Source organism: Corvus hawaiiensis, chromosome 6, assembly GCF_020740725.1.
Source record: "Corvus hawaiiensis isolate bCorHaw1 chromosome 6, bCorHaw1.pri.cur, whole genome shotgun sequence".
Taxonomy (NCBI): Eukaryota; Metazoa; Chordata; class Aves; order Passeriformes; family Corvidae; genus Corvus; species Corvus hawaiiensis.
This window is the reverse complement of record NC_063218.1, coordinates 62758203-62780814: the sequence shown is the minus strand read 5'-3', so window position 1 is coordinate 62780814 and position 22612 is coordinate 62758203. Positions and strand designations below refer to the sequence as shown.

Sequence of the window (22612 nt, the reverse complement as noted above, 5' to 3'; positions counted from 1 at the left end):
GCTCCCAAATGGCCTTGAACTCCTGTGGCAACCATGCCAGCAAGGAGGTGGCACTACTCCTTTCAGGGAATTGTGGAGAGCCAGAAGGTCCCCCTTGTGCCCCCTTTTCTCCAGGCTGAGCCCCCCAGCTCCCTCAGCCGCTCCTCATCAGACTTGTGCTCCAGAGCCTTGACCAAGGGACCGCTTCCAGCTGCGGAGGCACAACCCCCCGAAAAATTCGCCAGCAGAAAAGGGTCCTTGTCTGACAGAAGCCGGGGGGATCCTGTGCGAAAACGAGAGAGTTTTTCGCTGTGGCTGCCTCGGTAAAAGGGAAGGAGCCATTTCAGGCACAGCTCAACAAGCCCGGGAGCTGCCGATCTGCCCGCCCAAGCGGCTCCGCAGCGGCCGGGGCAGCTCAGGAATGGCTCCCCTGGGCTTCCCCGGTCCCGCCCCGCCCGGGCCGTGAGTGCCCGGCCCCGCCCCGCAGCCGTGCCCAGGAAGCGGGAGCAGGAAGCTGCGGGGCCGCGGCGATGGCGGGCAGCGGCCCGGCGGTGAGCGGGGAGCCCGCGGGCAGTGCCGGGGCTGGAGCGGGGCTGGGACCCGGCGCTGCCCGGGCCCCGGGGTTGCGGAGCGCGGCCGCGGGCCCCTGGCAGGCGGCGAGGGCCGGGCCGCGGTGCCGCCGGGGTGTGGCGGGCGCTGCCGGGCAAGAGCCGTCCGTGTCGTGCCCTGCGTGTGCCTCGTCTGTTCCCTCGCATGGGCTTTCAGGCTGCACGGGCGGCACTGCGGCTCCCAAGTGCGTTTAAAACCCTCCGCAAGGCCGTAGGTGTTGGTTCTGGTGTGGCAGCGCTGTTGTGGCTGAGGCTGCTGTGTCGGGAACCAGCTCTGCAGGCTGCTGCATAAAAGGATTAGTCTCTTGCCAGGTGGTTTTACCTGTGCTTTGAATTAACCTCTTCGTTTGTATTGACAGAACCTGACACACACAGTGAGTGCTTCTGGTAAAGAGGGCGGTGTGTGTGGTGTGCAGCCGATAAATACCAGTGGTTAATAATTGTTTTGTTAACTGACAGTGTAAAAGCCATTGCCACGGGCCTCATCGACCCCATATGCACAACAGGCAGAGCGCCCATGGAGAGCAAGGTCTCCCAGGCCCATATCCCGTTGCTGAAGACCCGACACAGATCCTGCTTCTGATTCCTTGGATCCACAGCACTGTTTTTCCGGGATTTTAGCCACGGCTTCCCCGGTGTAAAGGATAGGGATACATAGGAGGAGCGCGTTGGGCTCCCCTCCACCACTGTTAGTGGTTTCAGGCCCCCAAGAGCTCTTGTGTCTCCCTTTCTCCCAACGATATCCCCTCCGTCCCCTCCTTCCCGACGCTTCCCCTCAGCAGCACCGAGCCTTTTCCCGCCCTTTTTCCCCTCAGCGCTGGCCCCGCCCCCGCCCCGCCCACGCCCCCTCGGCGCCGCTGAGGCCCTGGCCACGCCCATCGTCCTGGCCACGCCCCCTCGGCTGGGAACGGCTCCCCGCCCTCCCCTCCCTAATTAGCGCCCTTAGTTCCTCCCTCCTTAATACCTCACTAATTAGGCCCCTGGCGGCCAAGAGCAGGCCTTGGGAGGGGCTCTGTGGGACACCCTGGCTGCGTGGGGCAGGCCAGAGACGCCCAGTGTTGTCCCTCCACTCAGGGCAGGGATCCGGGGCACCGCGGCCACCCGGGGAAGATGCTCCGTTGCCAGCCCACACCTCCACGAAAGGGAGAGGAGGAAAGCAGGCTGCCACAGACACAGAACCCCTCAAGACTTCCCCAGCTGGGTCTTCTCCGCCCCGCCCCGCCCCGCCGCTTCCAGCTCCATGCCGTGTTTACAGGAGCTCAGAAAGAGGAAAAAAAAGACAAACGAGCTCCCCAGCGAATTCCTGAAAGAAAAATCCATCAATGGCCAGGAGGCTCCTGCGGCTCCTTCCTGAAAATCAGGGCTGTGGGGAACAGGGCGCAGGGTGTCCCAGGACACAGAGCTGGACACTGATCCCTCCTGGATCTCCTTGGCAGCCCTGTCCCAGGCAACGATGGTCCTGAATATCCTCCTGGAGCTGTCCCGGGAAGGTCCCTGCTCCCTGGTGCGGGATGGGAGGGGTAGAGGTGGTCCTCTCACACTCATCCCACTCATTCCCCCCTGCGCTGGCTTTGCCCCAGGGTGTTGACCCCCCTTTTTAGGGTGTCCAGCCCTGTTCCCATGGGGAACCTTGGCAGCACCCATGGGCATAAGCAACCTTTGTGGGAGGCTGGGAGCACTGGTGAGGGAGGGGGCTGTTCCTGGTGACCTGGAACTTGGCTCCTGCCGTGAGCCAGGGGCTTTCTGCCTGCCGGGCTGCGGGAACGCCCTCTCTGAGCTCTGTGACACCCCCAGCCCCACACCCACTCCTTGCCACAGCTCCTCCCAGACAGCATCCGCTACGGACACGTCCCCCGCTACCGTCCCTTGGCCAGGGGCCTTGTGGCTCATGCCAGACCCTTCTTCCTCCCCAGAGAGTCTCCTCCCAGGAAAGGGGGAAGCCCCCCACAGCCCAGGACTCTCCAGCTCAGCCCCCCTGGAGCCAGGCCGCCGTCTGAGTCCCACGTGCCCTGAGCCAGGTGGGGACTGGCGGCCGTCTTGGCCACAGCGACCACAGATAAATCGAGTTTCAAACCTGTGACAAGAGGAAAAGGGCCAGCAAAACCTCAGCTCGGGGCATGAGGAGAGCAGACTTCAGACTGCTCCAGGAACTGGTAAGCAGGGTCTCCAGGGACAATGTTTTTGCAGGTGCTGGGGTCCATCAGTGCTGGTCAATTTTGAAACATCACCTCCTAAGGGCACAGGAGCAGGCGATTCCCAAATGTTGGAAGCCAAGCAGGCGACGCAGAAGGCATCTTCTCTGGGAAAGAGGATGGAAAAGGAAGCTGTGTGCCCAGTGGAAGCAAGGTCACGAGAAGAATACAAATGTCAGGAAAATTAGTCCTCAAACACCACAGGTTTATGTCCAATCAAGAGACAGAGCAGTCCTGTTCCTTTAATCGAATAAAGGGAGAGGTCATGGGCATTTCCCACGGGATCTCTCCAGTTGATAGAGGACGCAGCTTCCTCTTTCTCCTAATTTCCCAGCTGCATTTCCCTCTCTCTTTCCCCGCTGGCTGAGGTACTTGAGAGGTACAGACTTCCCAAATGGCTTCCTTTCTAATGTGTACCCCCCCCCACCCCCATTCTTTTCCTCGTGTCTCTGTTCTTTTTCTCTAAATCCAGGGATTAGCAGAGTCTTGAGTGAGTAACAGTCTCTGTCAATTAGTGGAATTCCTATGGAGTTGATGGTTCCTCCCTTTGCTTCTTTCACCTATCAGTATCTGGCTTTATCTACCATCAGGCCCACAGATAGTTTGTAAAGACACCTCCTTCTCATTCCTTCCACAGAGATGTTTCTTGCCACTGTAGGGAGAACTTTGGTGCGGTGAAAGCTCAGCTGGAGAGGAAGGTGGCCAGAAATGTGGGGCACAATAAAGAGAGTGTTTTTAAATATATTCATGGAAAGAAACATTGTAGAAATAACATTGTCCCCTGCCAGGATGTGGATGGTCACCTCACAAACAGGGACAGGGACACAGCACAGGTGTTTAATGCATTCTTTGCCTCTGTCTTCAACACTCCTCCCTCCCTTCCCAGTGGAAAACATGCACTGTACCAAGGGACACTGCAAAGTCCTTGAAGAGGGCAAGCCCTGCTCAGCAGAAACCAAACCACCCCTGTTTGATCCACAGCATTCCCATCGTGAATCTGAACCCAGCGTGTGCCAGCGACTGGGACAAAGGGAACCCTATGCCCGTCAAAACCAGAGCAGTGGGAGCACCATGAGCGCTCCTTGGGAAATCCTGACTTGTTTAGAACAGAGGCAACGCAGAAGTGGGTGAGCTGTTACAGAAAACTCTTCCTGCCCTCGACAGCCAGCTCAGGAGAGCTCCCCAGAGACACAGGAACTTCAACTCCCTTTGTCTCTGGAAGATCTTCTCAGGCACAGAGTAGTGGGTGTTTCCAGTTGGTACCGCTGCAGTGTCCTGGGAGCCATGGGCTTGACACTGGTGGCAGCAGCACTCTTCCTGATGTGCCACTTGCTGCAGGGAACGATTCACTGCAGCAGGCTGAGCTCCTGGTCTTAGTGCCAGGCTTTTTGTGGCCATGTGCATCCTTAGGCATGAGCTGGTTCTGCTGATCCCTGAGGTGGGCACAGGGCTGTGACGGCACAAAGGGGCTGAGCGCTGGCGAGAGGCAGGGCTGGGATGTCACACGGCTGTCCTGGCCCACAGCACTGTGACATCACCGCGCAGTCGCTGTGTAACACGGGCCAGCACCTGCAGCTGCCAGTGCAGTCGCGATGGGACGTGCCGGAGCCATGTGTGACGGTGTGGTCCCGGTGATTGTGCTTGTCCTGCTGCTGGCCACTGTGGCTGTCTGGTGGGCCGTTGGCCACTGGCAACCACGGAGGCGGCAGACAAGGACAGCGAAGAGGCGCAAGCGCCCCGGGGTGCAGCCCAGAGGCTCACGGAGGAAGCGAGGAGCCCCTGCGGCTCCCAGGTCCTCCAGGCCTCGGGCGACCCCTCGCAAGCGGCCACGTGCTCCCGCGAGCCCCCTGCACAGCCCCTGCAGCTGCGGCCCCTGCGTGGCCGTGGCCCAGGAGCTGCAGGAACTGATGCTGCTGCTCTGGGCTCGCAATGGGACATGGGTGCCGCTCTACTCTGGGATGTGGCAGGCGTTGTGGAAAGAACTGGAGGAGCTGCTGAAGCGAGGCCACCTGCCCTGCTGTGGCTCGTCCAGCTCCTCCAGGAGCCTCCATCCCTTCAAGAGGCTGCTCCCAGCAAGATTCTCCATCCCTGGGAGAGCCTCAAGCCTTGCAAGGACGGCACACCATCAGAGACCCGCCACCCAGGCAAGAAGCTCAGGCTGTCAGCGATCCTCCATCCTGCCAGGAGCGTCCGCTATCTCTGACAGCCTCCATCCCCCGCAGACGCTCAGTGAGACCTGTCGGCCTGCAGAAGGTGCAGAGCCTGTGCACAGGTCTCCCAGCTCCCTTGGACTCAGGGACTTCAACAACACGGGCGCAACCCTGACAACTGACGTTGCCACGGAAAGCCCAGGGGTCCAAGTGGGAGCCCAGCCCGATCCAGGGGAGCCTTCTCAGGAGCAGGTGGCGGAGCAGCGAGTGAGCTGGAGCCAGCAGTTGCCGGCCCACAGCTCCCAGGACGCTGTGCCGGCTGTGCCAGCTGGCAACAGCCCGTGCCTGGTGGCGGAGACGACCCTCAAGACACCCAGGAGGTCCCTCCATCTCCAGGAAGCTGCTCCGAGACGGCCACCGACTACCAGGAAGGCCTTTCTGGTAGCAGGTGAGATCTTCTGAGGAGCTGTCTGAGGCTCTCCCGGGGCTCTTGAGGGGCATCCCCAGGCCAGGCCAGGGCCCTTGAGAGCAGCCGAGTCCCTGGCTGCTTCCAGTGCTTCTGATGCCACGGCTTCAAAAAACCCCTCCCTGGTTTGCAGCTGCTCCTGACACCCCCCTGTGCGAGTCCTCGGGCTGTAGCCCCGGCCGTCCTCAACAGCAGAGTCCAGCCCACGACGCCGGGGACAGCGACGGTGCCGCCCTGCCCCGCTGCCCTCCGGCTCCTGCAGCCGCCTCTGCGCGCTCCCCTGCCCCAGCTCTGCCGCTCGCCAGCCCGACGGCCGCAAGGCGGTGGCCGCTGCCCGGCGCGCAGCAGGAAGCAGGTCAGAGCAACGTGGCCCGCGGTGGCTCGGCCCGCTTCACTCGCGGGCACTCGGCCGGGGGGGCCCTGGGCGCAAGGCTGATGGCTCGGTCTCGGTCGCAGGGCAAAAGAAGAAGCTGCAGGAGCTGTACCAGCTGGGCCCGCAGCTGGGCAGCGGTGGCTTCGGCACCGTTTTCTCGGGCATCCGCCTCTCGGACGGGAGCCCGGTAAGTGGCCGGGACGGCGGGGCGCGGGAGGAGGGCCAGGGGCGGGGCGGGGCAGGGCTTGAGCTCAGCCCCGTCTCTCGTGGCCTTGCAGGTGGCCATCAAACGCGTGGCCCGGGAGAGCGTCCTGCAGTGGTACGAGCTGGTGAGTGAGCGGGGCCACCGCGACAGAGCGGGGCGTGGCGGGCAGGGATAAGGCCGGGGCCCCGAGGGCGGGAGGCGGCGCAGGGCGGGGGGAGCGGGCGTGGGCTCAGCGTGCGAGCCGGAGCATGGCGGGCCCGGGGATGCCAAACACCGGAGGTGGGGCCGGGCAGGGGGGCACCCCCCAAGCATCCCCCTGGGCGGGAGGAAGCCCAAGCACCAGGGAGGCTGCCCGAGGGGGCACTGGGGCATCCCAGGCACGGGGCAGCGCAGCCACAGGGCGGCATCAGGCCTGCTGGAGGCACCGTCTCCTCCTCACAGCCCGACGGCACCCGTGTTCCCATGGAGATTGTGCTGATGGAGAAGGTGGGCTCTGGCTGCCACAACATCATCCAGCTCCTCGACTGGTTTGAGCTGCCTGACAGCTTCCTGCTGGTGATGGAGCGTCCGGAGTCATCGCAGGATCTCCTGGCCTTCCTGCTGGAGCAGGGGTTCCTGTGCGAGGAGATGGCGCGCTGGCTTTTCTGCCAGGTGCTGGAGGCCGTGCGGCACTGCACCGCCTGCGGCGTCCTGCACCGGGACATCAAGCCGGAGAACCTCCTCGTGGACCCGGAGAGCGGCGACCTGAAGCTCATCGACTTCGGTTGCGGCACCTTCCTCCAGGAGCAGGCCTTCACGCGATTTGCCGGTGAGCCCACAGGCCGGGCCCCGCTCCCAGTGCCAGGCACCGCACGGCCCCGTTCCCTCCTGGGCTGCGGGGTGCGGCATTCAGCCGGCTGCCGGCTGCCCTTTGGCACGGGCCAGATGCTGTGCCCCAGGAGCCGGCTGCCGGCCCTGCCCACAGAGGGGGGCTGCCAAAGCCAGGCCCCGGCCGCTCGGCTTGGCAGGCCCGCAAGGGCTTGGGCTGCTCCGCTGGCCTTGTTTGCCTTGCAGAACGGTTTCCTGGCTTTGGCCAATTGGCTGGGGGACGCCGGGTGGCCCCGGGGGGAAGTTGTGGCCACCGGTGCAGCCCCTGCTTCCGCCAGGAGGCTGGCACCAGGCTCTGGAAGGCAGCAGCCTGCGCCTGGACAGCGCCGCCTGTGTCCCCTAGGAACACACATGTACAGCCCACCCGAGTGGATCTGCCTTGGCTGCTACCACGGCCATTCGGCGACCATCTGGTCCCTGGGCGTGCTGCTGTACGTCATGGTCTGCGGGAACATGCCCTTCCAGGAGGACCGTGACATCGTGTCGGGGCAGCTCTTCTTCTGGCAGCAGGTCTCTCCAGGTTGGTGTCCGGCCTCAAGAAGGCAGGCTTTGGCAGATGGCACCGCGCAGCCCAGCGTGGCCCTCACGCAGCTCCGCGGGAGGTCGATCTGCCCTCAAGGGCTGGCCGCAGGCGGCGGCCCGTGACCACGGGGTCGGCGTGGCCCGCTCGGCTGAAGGAGGTGGCGCGTGTCCTGCCGTGCCGCTGTCCCGCAAAGGGCAGAGTCAGCCGGGAGGCCGGCACAGCTCTGAGCACACGCAGCACGGCCCGGGCCCTGCGGGCGCCGGGAGCAGCTGGGCAGGAGCCTTCTGCAAGTGACCGGCGCTTTCTGGCTTCTCTCCCCAGAGTGCCAACATCTGATCCGCTGGTGTTTGTCCAAGCACCCCGCGGACAGGCCAGCGCTGGAGGAGATCTTGCGCCACCCTTGGGTGCGGGGCAGGCGTCTTTGATGCCTTGCCGGAGCCTCTGCAGCACCCGGTTACCGAGTCCCACGCAGGACTGAGGACTCGAGTGTCATCCCTGAAATCCCTAATTAGCTTGGTCTTTGCATGTTTAGTGCTTTAATTAGTTGATTTTGAGTTAAATATGTTTTAATTGAATGTTAAAATTAACCCATCAGCCCAGGTACAGAAATCAAGTTCTGTTATTAGTGTTCTAAATGGTTCAAAGCAGTTTGTTTGCACCATTCCCAGTTAAAAATCCCCCAGTTAAAAGTTTCCCAGTTAAAACCCCTTTTCAAACTTTAAGCCACTTGTACACTATAAGAGTTATTTTTCCCATGTTCATTGTATACTTTTTTGTATACATTGTATACATTACATTGTATACTACTAATGTTTTAAGATGTAGGAGATGTATTTTAATATTTTTTTAAGGCACGCTTCAGAGCAAGCGCAGAGATCACTGCAGATTAGATGTAGTGGACGCCAGTGCTGGGTGTTAAAGCCTTACTCCTATTAAGGAGCTTTTAATAATTTTTCCTTGACTTTTGGATTAGCTAAAAGTCAGCCCAGCACTGCAAGTTCTTCCACCAGAGGTCCAGTGCTGTCTAAGCCTGAAGATCTCTAATCCCTGCGCTCCTGGGGCATACCTCCTGAGCCACTAGGATCCCAAATTTTTATATTTTTCTAATTCTTGTAATTTTCCAGTTTTTCTGTTTTTAATAAATTATTTTAATTTTTCTAAGAGTTGTCTCATTCCTCACACGAGAAATAAAAGCACCACAAAGCCATGCCGGGGTGTCAAGTCTGGTCCTGGTTAGCAACTTCAGCTAAAGAACCCTCTTGGGAAAAGGGGTAATCAGAGTGTTCCCTTCAGCCTCTGTCAAGCTTTTGATGCCTTTCCTCCAGGCACCATGGCAGTTTTGTGTCTTCAAGCACAGGCTGTAGTACAGGCAGGAGGGGCTGTAACAAGCCAAGAAATGCAACAGTGAAACAACAGCCGCCCTGTCAAACTGAGGCGGCCACTTGGGTTCACCTGAAGTGATACCTGGGCTCATGTGTGCATTCCAAGGGCCAGCGGGTGGCAGGCACAGAGATGCTGCTCCTCTCCAATGCTGGGAGAAGAATCAGAAATGGCAAAAGGTCATTTCAGGTTGAGCCCTGACAAAATTCTTCCTCTTTCCTCCACTGAAATGGCAGGCAGGGCTGGGCCTTTGACCAGCTGGGTCTGCAGCCTCGTAAGCCACGGGCATGGAGCCCATGGGAAATGTTGAGATGCTGGAGTTGCTCCCATGGTGCTGGGCTCATTGTAGCCCCCAAGTAATCTTTCTCTAGCCTCAAAACAACTGATGGAGATGGAAAGTGCAGTAACCAGTCTAGCCACAGGAAAGCACCCAGGTGCCTTCCCTGGCCCTGTGGGCAGGTGCCAGCTGCAAACCTGTGCCACCTTCTGTCTACTGCCCTGACCTACCAATACAGGCTTTGGGAAAAAACCATACTTCTTCATAAATGAGGAAGGGGCGGTCAATAGCTAACTCATGTAAGCACAGGTTAACTATTGGGAGACAGCAAATGTTAGTTCAGACAGCAGATGTTAATTACAAAACCTAAGAAACCGAATTCGCCCTAATCTTGTCAAGATAGAGGGCACAAGGATTATCTCAGAGACCGCTGAATCATTCCTCAAAGGACTACGCATGCCCAGGGAGAAAGGTGAAAAGTGCACTGTGAGGAAGACTACTGGTCTTCGTCAGAAAGACCCCCGAGGAAGAGGAGAGGCCTTCCTCAGCGCGACCACCAGGACACGCAGCGCATGCGTGACCCGTATGCTAATGATATTAATGACTTCCGAGAAATCATTTGTACAACCATGCCTGTCCCAAGGAATGTGATGAATAGTCATCATTTAACCCATAATACTGTGTTGTAGGGAGCACCGGTGTGCGTGTTTGGAGGAGCGATCCCCACACACCCGGCGTGCCGAATAAAGCAAATACTCACTTCTCTGACTCTGTCTCTGAAGCGTCTCCTGGCCCGGTTTCGGCACGATTCATAAATGTGCCTGCTCTTTCCATTTTCTTCCCTTTTATTTGGGCTGCTGACCCTCTTGTGCCTTGAATGGCTCTCCAAGCCTCTACCGGAAGGCCTGACCTGAGCTGTGATCCTTCCAGCCAGGACCCCACTGTGAGGGGATGGCGAGAGTCCTGTGTGTCAGCCCTGGTCTGGAGGCTGAGCTGGGGGTGATAATTACCCCTTTTCTGATGACCTGTGAGTGATGACTTCCAGTTCTCCAAGAGCCATGGCACGTTTCCTCCAGGAGCAGGAGGCCCCCATGTCCTCCACAGCCCTGGGACACCTCAGGCCCTTCCCTGCTCTGCCCAGGCCCAGAGCCATCGAGAGCTGGCGGTCTCCGGTCACCCCATGCCGGGGTTTGTCCTCAGGCCAGAGGAGATGGCATCGCTCTGGGGGCTGCCAGGGTCCCACCTCACCTGGGAAGCTTGTGGGTGTTTGACACCTGTGGGTGTTTTCCCAGGTTATCCCCATTTCTTCGCGGGGTGACCACTTGCCCCTCACAGACTGCCCTAAAATGGCGGCCCCTCCCTCACCCTGCGCTCATTATGAGGGGACACTGGGGCTCGGCCACGGGTGGAAACGCTCCCAAATGGCCTTGAACTCCTGTGGCAACCATGCCAGCAAGGAGGTGGCACTACTCCTTTCAGGGAATTGTGGAGAGCCAGAAGGTCCCCCTTGTGCCCCCTTTTCTCCAGGCTGAGCCCCCCAGCTCCCTCAGCCGCTCCTCATCAGACTTGTGCTCCAGAGCCTTGACCAAGGGACCGCTTCCAGCTGCGGAGGCACAACCCCCCGAAAAATTCGCCAGCAGAAAAGGGTCCTTGTCTGACAGAAGCCGGGGGGATCCTGTGCGAAAACGAGAGAGTTTTTCGCTGTGGCTGCCTCGGTAAAAGGGAAGGAGCCATTTCAGGCACAGCTCAACAAGCCCGGGAGCTGCCGATCTGCCCGCCCAAGCGGCTCCGCAGCGGCCGGGGCAGCTCAGGAATGGCTCCCCTGGGCTTCCCCGGTCCCGCCCCGCCCGGGCCGTGAGTGCCCGGCCCCGCCCCGCAGCCGTGCCCAGGAAGCGGGAGCAGGAAGCTGCGGGGCCGCGGCGATGGCGGGCAGCGGCCCGGCGGTGAGCGGGGAGCCCGCGGGCAGTGCCGGGGCTGGAGCGGGGCTGGGACCCGGCGCTGCCCGGGCCCCGGGGTTGCGGAGCGCGGCCGCGGGCCCCTGGCAGGCGGCGAGGGCCGGGCCGCGGTGCCGCCGGGGTGTGGCGGGCGCTGCCGGGCAAGAGCCGTCCGTGTCGTGCCCTGCGTGTGCCTCGTCTGTTCCCTCGCATGGGCTTTCAGGCTGCACGGGCGGCACTGCGGCTCCCAAGTGCGTTTAAAACCCTCCGCAAGGCCGTAGGTGTTGGTTCTGGTGTGGCAGCGCTGTTGTGGCTGAGGCTGCTGTGTCGGGAACCAGCTCTGCAGGCTGCTGCATAAAAGGATTAGTCTCTTGCCAGGTGGTTTTACCTGTGCTTTGAATTAACCTCTTCGTTTGTATTGACAGAACCTGACACACACAGTGAGTGCTTCTGGTAAAGAGGGCGGTGTGTGTGGTGTGCAGCCGATAAATACCAGTGGTTAATAATTGTTTTGTTAACTGACAGTGTAAAAGCCATTGCCACGGGCCTCATCGACCTCATATGCACAACAGGCAGAGCGCCCATGGAGAGCAAGGTCTCCCAGGCCCATATCCCGTTGCTGAAGACCCCAGCAGCTGTGATATTGTCAAGGCTACACAGTAAGTACATATTCTGAGGGTGCAAGGTGTTGCAATGGATGGGAGTGTCCTCAAATGTGAGCCAGGCTGGATATTTTACAAAGGAAATGTCTTCAGTTTCGTTTTCTCCCAGTAGCGGAAGAAGAGAAATCACTTACAGTTGCTACTGTAAATAAAAGCATTCCAAGCAGCTTTCTTTAAATAGAAACTTCTCATCAAGGCACAGCCTCATTCTTTTTACAAGCCTTCCATTGAATGCAATGTGGAATTTGCTCAAGTAGGAACTGCTGGGTGGTCTTTCTGATATGTGTTTTTTCTCTAGGATGCAACTGTTTCCAGACTGGAGAATACTGAAGAGATGATAAGTAAATTGATTTTTTTTTTTTTCCCCCCCTCATTTAAGGTATGGAATGCTAGAGCGATGCAAAGAACTGGTAGAAGCAGGATACGATGTTCGCCAACCAGACAAAGAAAATGTGACTCTTCTTCACTGGGCAGCAATAAACAACAGACAGGAGCTGGTGAAGTAAGCCGGGAGTCCCTGTGACAGTAACAGAGCGTATTCTGCCACTGTTACCTATAATCACTTTGTTGCTTTTGTACTGGAAAAGGAACCTGGTGCCTGAGAAGAAAAGGGTAGAATTCAAATTTTGATGCGCTTAGCTTTGTGTCGATGTCACTGGAATGTAAAGACAGTGCGGTTTCTTTAGATGTGACATCATGTATTGCATGAAATAATTTTATTTTTGTGGGTTTTTTTAACAAAGGTGAAAGCTGATTTTAGAAGTACCTTGCTAAAGACTGTATTGTTTCTTCAGCATTTTCTTGAAACAGTGTCATTTACTGCAAAAGCACTTCTGTCCATTTGCTTCTCTAGTGAATTTTTTATTAGGAGTCATTTACTCCTTTAGCTGTGTTACCATTCGTATCATGTTTTGCTATTTTATTATGTCTGTTCCTGACCTTCCTGTGTTGTTATTACACAGATATTACATTTCCAAAGGTGCGGTAGTGGATCAGCTCGGTGGAGATTTGAATTCTACGCCCCTGCACTGGGCCATTAGGTAATGCTGCTTGCAACCACTAATTGCAAATCTGTCGGTATTGACAGCTGTGGTAGCGTTTCCTGAGATCTGCAGAACAAAGCACTGCTTGGCTGCAGAAAACATATGCTGAAATAATTCTTCTGGGAAAACTTGTCCGAGTGCAAATTCTCCCATTGGAAGATCAGTGCTTCCTTCTGGACCATCAGTCTTTTGCCAGAGTCAGAGACTTGGCTGACTGCTCAGAGGAGAAATTACTGTAGAATAACCTCTGTATTCTAAATGAACACTTTGCCCTAGGCTCATTCAATAAGGTATATATTGAATATGATTTGCTGAAAAAGCCATGAGAATCTGAGAGAAAACTGTTTTTTGTGCGGTCTCTATGAGAACTATAAGGGCAATGCTTTCAATAAAATATCAATTTTTAAAATCATCTCTGTAGTTTCATTTCACATATCGTTATAGACAAGGACACCTTCCCATGGTCATGTTATTGTTGAAATGTGGAGCGGATCCCAGTCTTATTGATGGGGAAGGATTCAGTAGCATTCATTTAGCAGTGCTGTTCCAACACATGCCCATCATAGCCTACCTCATATCAAAAGGCCAGGTATGTTGCTGATGCCCAAAATGTTTTCTGCTTATGAGTAGCTGCCTGTGTGTAAGAGACATTTCAGAATTAACTGGGTTTTTTTCCTAGATGAAAAGCAGTTCTTTTACACCTATTCTTCTGTGCTATAGGTACAGACAAACTTAGATATTTTTATATTTGTATATATTATTTTTTTCTTATACTCTTCCCTCTTCCTGTCATCCCCCACATCCAGACTCACCTACATTTCAGTGTATTTAGGAGTGTTGTTAAGGCTGTGCAGATTTGTGGTGCTGGGAAATAACCAGTGGCTTTTAAACCTGGGATCAAAAAGCAATATATGATCTATAGACAGCATGAAGTATTTATGATTTGATTGCAGTTTTGTAATTAATAATTATGCAGTTGTCCATCAATTGAAGAATGCAGAATGAATGATCAGACCAGGTCTGAATTTTCATTAGAAATTTCTGTGTTTAATTTTGTATTGTATCCATGGTAGTTGAGGTCTCTTAGCTTATATTTGAAATGAGCAGAATTAATGACAAGTATAACAATTTGCTAATAAAAATGACAGGAGAATTCTTGTATGATCTAGGCTGATTCTGAGAAACAAGCTAGTCTTAGGATTTAAAAATTTGTTAAGTTTATTTTCTTTCTCATAAAGTTGTCTTTAGGGAGAGTAACTGACTTCTGGAATGTAGGTATAGTGGTGTATATCGCAGGCTTAATAAAGTTGTTGGCCACCTATCATCTACTAAGAAAATCCAAGTGATTAATTCTTTTCAGTAAATCTGCTCTAATGTAAGGATGGATGGAGGCAGGGAACAAGGAAACTTTGTTGTGAAGAAGGAAGAAAATTAGGTAAGAAAGAGGAAGGAAGAAAATTTAGGTTAGATATCTAACTAATGTCTTGAGATACATAATCCTTCTTTGTTGTTTTAATAAGCATGTTTTGTGTACTTTCTGTACATCTGTTATGTACATCTATTTACACAAGGAAGATGGTTAGCATTGTTTTACAAGGTCTTTCTTATTTATAGTATTTCTTTGCAAAAGAGGACAAGAAATATGGTTGACATGATTCACTTAAAAATATCCTTAGTGGAGTCTCTCCCTTAAAAATTTCCTTAAATGGAAACTCACAATATTTTGAAAGGAATGACATACAAGACTTGTAGAAGGAGGAAGAAATTTTAAATGAGTGTTGGCTTCTTGGCTGATATAATTTGGTTTCTGTGCATTTTCTGTTGATTAATGAAGCTAAGCCAGTTGTATAGCCCCGAACTTCATTGTTCCCTGAAATCACTGGTAATCGCTTGTTATCTTGTTCTTAGAATGTAGATACAACAGACTTCAATGGACAAACACCTTTAATGTTAACAGCACAAAAAGCCATTGGGTAAGTAGAAAATTACTGAAGAAGAGTCTATTGTATTGTACTCAAGAAGCAGTGAGGGGAATTTTTCCTTACTATTTTTTTTTTTAACTGACATTCCTTTCCCTTCCATTTGTACTAAAATACGCAGTATTTCAGAGATCAGGAGTTGGGAATGGATCATTGGATATAGCAAAGAAAGTGAAAAGAATTTCTAGAAGAAGTTTAGGTTTGTGGTTGAATCATCTGCAGCCTTATTGTATTTTCTGCAAAATGAAAATAAATGAGTATGGATGCAGTGAAATGCATTTAGAACAAATAAAATGGGGAGATAGAAGCTACACATGGTGTTGTAGAAGATATACCTCATATTTGCTAAAATGGTAAAGTAACATAGTCTGGAGAAAAACTTCCAGGGCAGGTCTGGAATTCTAAATGTGGATCTGTCATTGATGAGCTTGTTCTGAGAAGGCATTATATACTTGCTGTTGTTTCACAGATGGGAGCTGTTGTTTTATAAAGTGTTCAAAAGTTTCATTTCCAGTCCAGATTATCTTCTGTTTGTTAACTCTTATACTTTATTTTCATTTAGACCAGAACCCATGAGGTTTCTCTTAAAGTTTAACCCCTCTCTCAATGCTGTAGACAATGTTCAAAAGAATACTGCACTTCATTGGGCAATAGCCTCAGGAAATACTAGTGCAGTGGATCTGTTGCTGGAAGCTGGTGCTAGCCTGGACATAAAAAATGTCAAGGTATGTTTTCCTTTGTGATATTTCATCCCATGTGGCATGAATGTGTAAAATGAATGTAAAGAAAAATCTCAGTCCTCTCCATGTTGGATGTAAATTATAACAGGGGGCAGGTGTTCTTAGTCTTTCCCAAAAGGAGGTAGCACCTTTCTTGAGGTGTGGCTCTAAGTATGAATGTAAAGGTTCTTTGGTATGAATGTAAAGGTTCACTCAACAGTAATTGTGTCCTTTGCAGATTCTGCCTCCCTCACCTTTTTTTGTTTCATTTTCTTGGGGCCTTGTTTCATTTCTTTTTCATTTCTTAATTTGGCTATTTCCTACTTAAAAATGTTGTCATGAGGACTTGGGCAGGTTTTAAAAAATACATTTCTTAGTGTCCAGTCAGATTCATAAAGACTTCAAATTAGGTGGATGTCCTTCTGTCAAAGCTGGTGTTTGGCAATGCCTGTTGTACATATCACATATTAAAGGCTTCATCTTAATATTTGTAGAAACTGATAGTGAGAGGTATAAATGTTGAAAGTATCGATTCCCATGGCTATATAGATATGTTATTGGAGGCAGTCCAACAGATAAATAGATTCAATCTATTTACAAGTGTCAGCTTTCTGAACTGCAAAGCTCTGATTTAAGCATGTTGGCACTCTGAATTTAGCTTACCTTGCCTTAAAAAATAGTGGGGGAGGTGGGGCTGGGAAGTAACTGCCCGGTTAGTCTTGTTTTAACTATATTCATTTCTTGCTTCTCTTAAAAGTGAGATTGTTTATGTGTTAAGTACATAAATAAATAAACAAATAAATAACCCTCTTTGTTCTGAAAGGGAGAGACACCGCTTGACCTTGCTTATCAAAGTCAGAATAACTTCATGGTTTATATGATACAAGAGGAAGAAAGAATGAGAAACAGGAGAAGTAACAGGTTACTGAAAATAGTAGAGAAATATGAGGTAATTTCCCGGGTAATAACTAATGAAAATAAAACTAGAGCATGCTCTGTTTAGAATGACATGCAAATTAACTCCAACAAGAGTAATTTCTGAAACTGGGTGCACAAAATAGAATTCTTTAAAAGCACCTAGGAGTGGTTTGGGTGGGGGGTTTTGTGTCATACATCACCCCTGCTTTTGATGTACTGATGTGTTGCCTTGTCTTATCTTGAGTCTTTCAGCATTTGTTATTACGTGAACTGAATACTTTAAAGTAAGACCTGCTTGAGTACTTTGTTGTGTTTTAACAATAATAATTTCAACAGCTCTTCCTGATGTTGGCATCTTCCTTGACATTCATGTGGGCCATTGGATACGTCATGAACTTAAGTTCTGATTCTTGGCTTTTAAAAGGAGGTTTGCTTCTCAGCCTGCTATTTGGGATGTCTCTGTTTGTGAGGTTTGTGGCTTTTTCTCTCTGTTTATGTACTTACTTGTCAAAGACACTTTAAAAAGTATCTGATGCATAATTCTTTTCAGAGTTTAGTTTCATTTAATATAAAAGATACCTCTTGAGAAATGGTTGCATGGTGTGTGAAGAATTTAAATATATGTACTTTTTAGAATGAATGACCATAGAAATGGAATGTATTTAAGTATACACAATAATAATTTCTTGTCACTGAAAGATTTGGAAAAAACTGGTGACCCAGTCTGTTAGCTAATTTTAATGTCAAAGAGCAGTATTGGTCATCTACATCTGGTAGACAGTGAGGTATCTGCTCAGAAATGTGCTTTATCACAATGTTTTCCTGCTCTATTCTGTCACAAAATGAGTTTTAATGAGCCATCCCCTCTCCTTCTGCTCCCTAGACTTCCCAGTGTTATCCTGAGCTGTTTCTTACTTTTCCTGCCCCATTCAGTGGTCATTGATATGGCAATGCTATCTGTGTGCAAAGAGACAGAGATTGGACTTTTCACCCAGTCCTACCGCACTTCTCATATGTAATACTGTGCTGGAACAGAGCACTCTTCAGTTTTATTTTGCACTGTTTATCCCCTCTATATATAGATAAAGAATGCTTTTGGGTGACAGTTCTTGATTGCTTTGAGAGACTTGAAATAAACTGTGTGCATGAAGTTTTTACAGTAACAAACCAGATGATTTATATTCCATGATCTATGTTTCAAATATATTTTGAAAAATATTTTTTTCTTTTAATGTTCTTTCAGGCAACTTGTGGGACTCAAGAATCTGAGGTATCTTCCCACAGCATTTCTGCTAAGTTCAGTTTTTTGGATGTCCATGACCTGGTTTTTCTGGTTCCTGCCTGATATCCTTTATACTCAAGAAATGCAATAGAACTCTCCTTAGAGTTTCTTGTAAAGCTAAACCTGGTCATGCAAGTAGTGGTGAGCAGTTCCAGATAATTCCATGTGTCTGTTAATGTCTGGTACGATTGGTTTAATCCCATTGGGAAGGGGCAAAGTGATTTTAAAGTTATACGCACACTAAAAATCTTTACCTTCTTTTGTCTATAGCAGATTTTGTCTTCTTTATAACCTGAACTATTTCATATATTACTGGAATATCAGAATGAAGATGTTTATTATAAAACTAATGGTTTCTGTTAGCATCTCCATGTCACCCTTTAATCTTCTTCACTGAGGCTGCTGTACAGTGATGTATTTTGGCACGTGGTATAACTGGGTAACACATATCTTAATAATAATTTTGAAAGCATCTCTTCTTTCTAAAATGATAAGCATTTGACAGTTAGTGACATTTGTGCTCCTGCCTTTAAAAACAACATCCTCCACCTCCCAAAAAAAGGAAGAAATTTCTTTGTGCTCCTGCAAAGTAGGCTGTCCAGTCTCCTGTCTTTATTCACAGGTTACACTGACTCCTTAGTATACAGTGGTTTCATTTCTATTTGACATTTGCTTTCTTTGAAGAGCCTTTTCACTGGTGAGTACAAAATTTAGTAGTTTCTGCTCTCTTTCCAGTGCCCTGCTCTTTTGTTACACAGTCGGCATCTGTTTATTGATAAAGTTGTGTGAAAAAGCCTTTAGGAAGATACTTAGAACTGCAAATAATTTTGTACTAAACCAGCTAGAATATATGCTTTGCCACACAGTTTTAATTAATTTTTAATTCAGCCTTTAAAGGACATTTTCTCTTGTACTGTTCCCAATTAAGATGTCCTTAATAGAATTATCATGATTAACTTTGATGAACTGATCAAATATATTCCTGCTGGGGATTCACACATATGCTTTAATAAATGGAAATGGTGTTATTCAATTGTTGTGAAGCTTTAAGGTTTGTTTTGTTGGTGTCATCTAAATTAAAAGGAGAAAAAGATTTCCCCTGGTAGGGATTTGAGTCAGATACTTTGCTGAAGATAGTGATCATAGTGATATTCTTGAAGGCCTAACCATAGCTTGGTGAGATGGGCCAGTGGATAGGTTTCCATTTCACTATCCAACTCTTTTCTCATGAATGTGTTTTCCTTCTGGAGCTGGTCACAGATCTGAATGTTTTAAAAGTTTTCAGGATTTTAGTTATCTGTATTTGTCTGTCAAACTTCCTCTGGACTGAATGAAAATCCAGCCATTCTAAGTATGTATTTTTCTTAGCTCCAAAAAACCAATAGCAGTGCAAAGAGACCAGTGGTATCCACAAAAAACACATCATCATTTTGACTTCTGTGCACTCTGCAACTGCATTGTAACAAACACAGCTGGCATTTGTGCCAATATTTCTTAAGGTATCATCTTGATTTTAAATAGAACTGTTGGCAGTGTTGTTAGTTCATAAGACAAAACAAATTTGAGGTTGCCATCCTGGATTTTTAAAAATTATTTGCACTGGAGTTCATGGAGCGACTGAGGGGTCACTGGAGATGCAATCCAGGCTTGAGGTCTCTGCCTGCTCCTTGGTGGCATCAGGGACTGTTCTTTAGCAGCCTGAGCTCTCAAGTTTGATGCATGAGTTCAGTTAGTATGAAACTTGTCCCACTTCACATTCCTCTGTTGCTGTATAGAGACAGTTAATCTTGACATGTTTTTCTTCCCCACTCATCTGATACCCAGATGGTTTTAGTTCATGGTGTAAAAGCTATGTTCTTAATGTCCCATTACCTTCAGAATTGTTTAGGAGTCTGTGCTTGGGCTTTTTAGAGTGACAAAAATAGTTTCAGAGTGGCTTTCAGTTACATTTTTTCTGAATGAGTATATTTAGTTGCTTTTGGCTGAAATGAATGGGACAAGGTAAGACTGAGTAAGAGCCTGTTTCACTTAGGGGTGGGTGAGTGAGCAGCCAAACAAATCTCACAGCTGTCTGAAGCTTTGTAGCTCTGCGTGTCTGACTGCTATTGTTTAAATAAAATAGAAAAGCGTCCGAGGGGAAAAAAGAAATCAAAGGCAGAAGTCTGGAGGGCTTTTAAGGAGGGTGACAGGGAGCCATATTGTGATGCAGGTTTATACAGCTGTAAAAGTCTTCTCCAGCACTCAAACTAGACAGAATATTCCACTTCTCTGATAAGATGGCCTTGGAAGGAAGGAGAGGATCCCACTATAAAAGTGAAAGTAATTTTTTTCTTTTTCTGTGTTGCTTGTAAAGTAGTATAAACTAATTTTAGAATATTTTGCTTGTTTGACAAATAGTGGTGATATGAGTTATAGGAATATAGTCCTTAACCTGACTATCACATACCACAAATGTAATTGTTAAAATCACTGTCGTGTTCAGCATGATGGGTCTTCTCTATTATTTCTATAAAACCTGGAGTACTGATCCTGGATATATAAAGACTTCAGAAGAAGAAAGAAAAGAGGTAGGTGGTTTTGTAACAACAAATGGAAGGGCTGACCTGGTACAGCATGTATGTGCTTCTGGTTGATTTGTTTGTCATCATGTGCAGCTTTGTTAAACTTGAAAGCAGTGAAATATTCTTCCTTAAAGAGTTTTTAGCAATGTCATTGAACATCACAGATCTTGGAGAATTTCTTCTTCTACTGCTTGTTTCCTTATCTTCCTCATCCTGCTATAATTTCTTTGCCTCTATCTTCTCACTGAGGTGTGAGCTTTGGCCAAACATTGTACAGACCCACCTGTTACCTGTGATATGAATTCACATAAAACTTCACTTAAAAAATGGAAGTTTCATATGGTTTCTGCTTCAGTTGTCTCTGGTTAGAAAGAAATAGTCACATGGCTTTCCTTTATCAATGTTAGTAATTATCTGAAGTTTGTAATGTGCTTTGAGGGTGTGTATAATGATTTGGTTTTTGTGCTTGAACATCATGCAACTAACTTTCTATTTCCTAACTGTTTTATAGTGGCCAAAAGAAATCATGGGCAGCCAATCATTAGAGATTTTAGTGTTTGGTCTCCCCAACCTACAGGTTCAGGAAAGCATTTTGTTTGTGGTCTCATGGCTCTCATTGAGGTTGTATTTCATCAGCTTGCCAGAGAGCATAAACAGCAGTTTTAACTTATTGGCACAGGACTCATAAACGTTGTATCCTTGTAAAGGAGCAGATGTCATCTCCCTGAAGTCTGGCTGACTATTTATAGAGAGGTGCCATCTCATTTTAAGGAATATTTAATTTGCATTTTTTTGACAACACGGAGATACTTTTCTGAGTAATCTTGTGTGGGTGAAGCTGCGTTAGTCTTTACTGGTTTGGTTTTCCTTGTGGATCTCTTTAAATAGCAAGTTCTTATTCCTGTTCATGCTTGACACCTAAAATACTTACAAATACTAAAATACTTAAAAACTGCAAAAGGCCTAATATGGAAATCTTCATAGCACCTATGGAAATGTGACCCAAATGCAAGCACAAAATACTTTGTCTTTCAGAATATTGTAGCTCTTGCAGAAGCTGGTTGCTTGGACTTCAGAACATTTTGCACATCATGTCTTGTAAGTGGGGCTTTTGTATTTTTTTTCTTTGTGAACCTGCCTTTTACTAAATACTGCTGTAAAAACCCCTTTTTTCCTCACTGCTTGTCATTAAAGTGTTACACAAGTAGTTTGTTCTGTATTGTTTAGATTTCTTTATTTCTTTTATGGTGACAAGAGATGCTTTGAGATCCTTGGACTTTATTTTGAAAATTAATTTAAATTAAATTAATTTAAAACATTTAATTTAATCTTAATTTTTTTAAATTCCATCTCTTTTTTTTTTTTTAAATTAAGGTATATGGTTCTCATCTATGTTCTGTGTTGTGAGGTCTATGACACAGTAATTATGCAAAATGTGGTGGTAACAGTAAGATGAAGCCTTTGAGATGAAGGCTTTGAGCAAAGTAGATGCTTCTGCTCTGAGTGCATTCTTTTCCTTCATCCTCACCTAGGTAAGGAAGCCTTTGAGATCTGTGCATTGCCTTGCTTGCCAGGCATGTGTAGCCAGATATGATCAGCATTCTCTGTGGACTGGACATTGCATAGGTAAGAGTATGTGTCTTATCAAATTTGAATATGCTATGTATTTTAAAAGTCACAGAGATAACATTTATCCTCTTAAAGAGAGAGCACACATGATGCAAGAATATCCAGTTGATACTGAAGGGCTCTGATAGGTGCCAGAGGGAAATTAGATGGAAGAGAGAAAAGCAAATAAAATTATTCAGGGAGAGGTCACCCTAAGAATAGAGACCACAAAATCTGGAACCCTTTCTTTGGAGAGAGAAGGAACAGGGGATATGATTGAGTCTTTGAAAAAGGAAAGAAAAAAATTATTAAGATGGTGGCTAAAGTGAATGCAGAATTGTTACTAGCCAAGCACATCATAGTAGAACTAAGGATTTAAAATCGTTAAAGAAAAAAATGTCTCCACATGGCAGGCAGTGAAATTTTGGAGCTTACTGCTGTAAGGGTTTGCAGACACAGGCAGTATCAGCAGGTTCAGAAGGGGATTAGATAAACTTTTTTGGACAATGTGTCCAAGAGTAGATACTAAAAGAACCAGACAAGTGTGCACACTCTGACATTTTAATGCAGTAGCTATGGATGAGGAGAATGAACTCCAGGAAGTGGCTGGACTCGTGTGTCCTCCTGAACTTCCATTGCCTCTTGTCACTGTTAGGGATGGTTCTCAGTGGAGCAGCTGTACCACTGAGATAACCCCGAAGGGCGTTTTCATGGTCTTGTGTTCTTCCCTCTTGCTCTCTGTCTTCCTTTCTGGCTCATTACTGGGGATGAGCTTCCAGCTTAAGACAGGAAGGTGACAGCTTTACATCTGTAATAATATATTTTTCACTTATTTTTTTGCCAATAGCTTTTCTTCTAATGTTAAATTCTATTAGTTTGCTATTTA

At 48.8% G+C, this 22612-nt stretch overlaps 2 protein-coding genes across 11 annotated transcripts in view; both read left to right on the top strand.

Annotated features, from left to right (window-relative positions):
• The first annotated feature begins 425 nt into the window (after positions 1-425).
• Positions 426-22612, top strand: part of ZDHHC13 (zinc finger DHHC-type palmitoyltransferase 13) — a 51918-nt gene continuing 29731 nt past the window's right edge. For 4 of the 10 annotated variants that reach the window (XR_007204148.1, XR_007204149.1, XR_007204147.1 and 1 more), the window contains exons 1-13: positions 10874-10963; positions 11480-11613; positions 11996-12118; positions 12579-12656; positions 13104-13248; positions 14568-14632; positions 15201-15363; positions 16181-16306; positions 16612-16745; positions 17519-17619; positions 20000-20124; positions 21154-21216; positions 21651-21744. Coding sequence is in view for 7 of the 10 variants with exons in the window: in XM_048306464.1 (XP_048162421.1) it covers positions 10943-10963; positions 11480-11613; positions 11996-12118; positions 12579-12656; positions 13104-13248; positions 14568-14632; positions 15201-15363; positions 16181-16306; positions 16612-16745; positions 17519-17619; positions 20000-20124; positions 21154-21216; positions 21651-21744 (1372 nt within the window). In the remaining 3 variants the exon portion in view is untranslated. Of the gene's footprint in view, positions 531-672; positions 962-1046; positions 1126-10873; positions 10964-11479; positions 11614-11995; positions 12229-12578; positions 12657-13103; positions 13249-14567; positions 14633-15200; positions 15364-16180; positions 16307-16611; positions 16746-17518; positions 17620-19999; positions 20125-21153; positions 21217-21650; positions 21745-22612 lie in introns of those variants that run through there. The other 6 variants (XM_048306463.1, XM_048306461.1, XM_048306465.1 and 3 more) reach the window with 6 other exon arrangements.
• On the top strand, positions 4673-7850 carry LOC125327189 (serine/threonine-protein kinase pim-2-like). The gene is made up of 7 exons (XM_048306468.1): positions 4673-5377; positions 5529-5750; positions 5852-5955; positions 6047-6097; positions 6415-6781; positions 7184-7360; positions 7685-7850. The coding sequence occupies exons 1-7, from the start codon at positions 4687-4689 to the stop codon at positions 7786-7788; spliced, it is 1716 nt and encodes a 571-aa protein (XP_048162425.1). The 5' UTR covers positions 4673-4686; the 3' UTR covers positions 7789-7850.

What these genes read in the sequence shown, in the direction of transcription:
- LOC125327189 (XM_048306468.1), top strand. Translation starts at nt 4,687, where the DNA reads ATGCTGCTGCTCTGGGCTCGCAATGGGACATGGGTGCCGCTCTACTCT. An exon ending in GAAGGCCTTTCTGGTAGCAG is followed by an intron (nt 5,378 to 5,528) that starts GTGAGATCTTCT and finishes CCTGGTTTGCAG; the next exon opens with CTGCTCCTGACACCCCCCTG. An exon ending in CGGCGCGCAGCAGGAAGCAG is followed by an intron (nt 5,751 to 5,851) that starts GTCAGAGCAACG and finishes TCTCGGTCGCAG; the next exon opens with GGCAAAAGAAGAAGCTGCAG.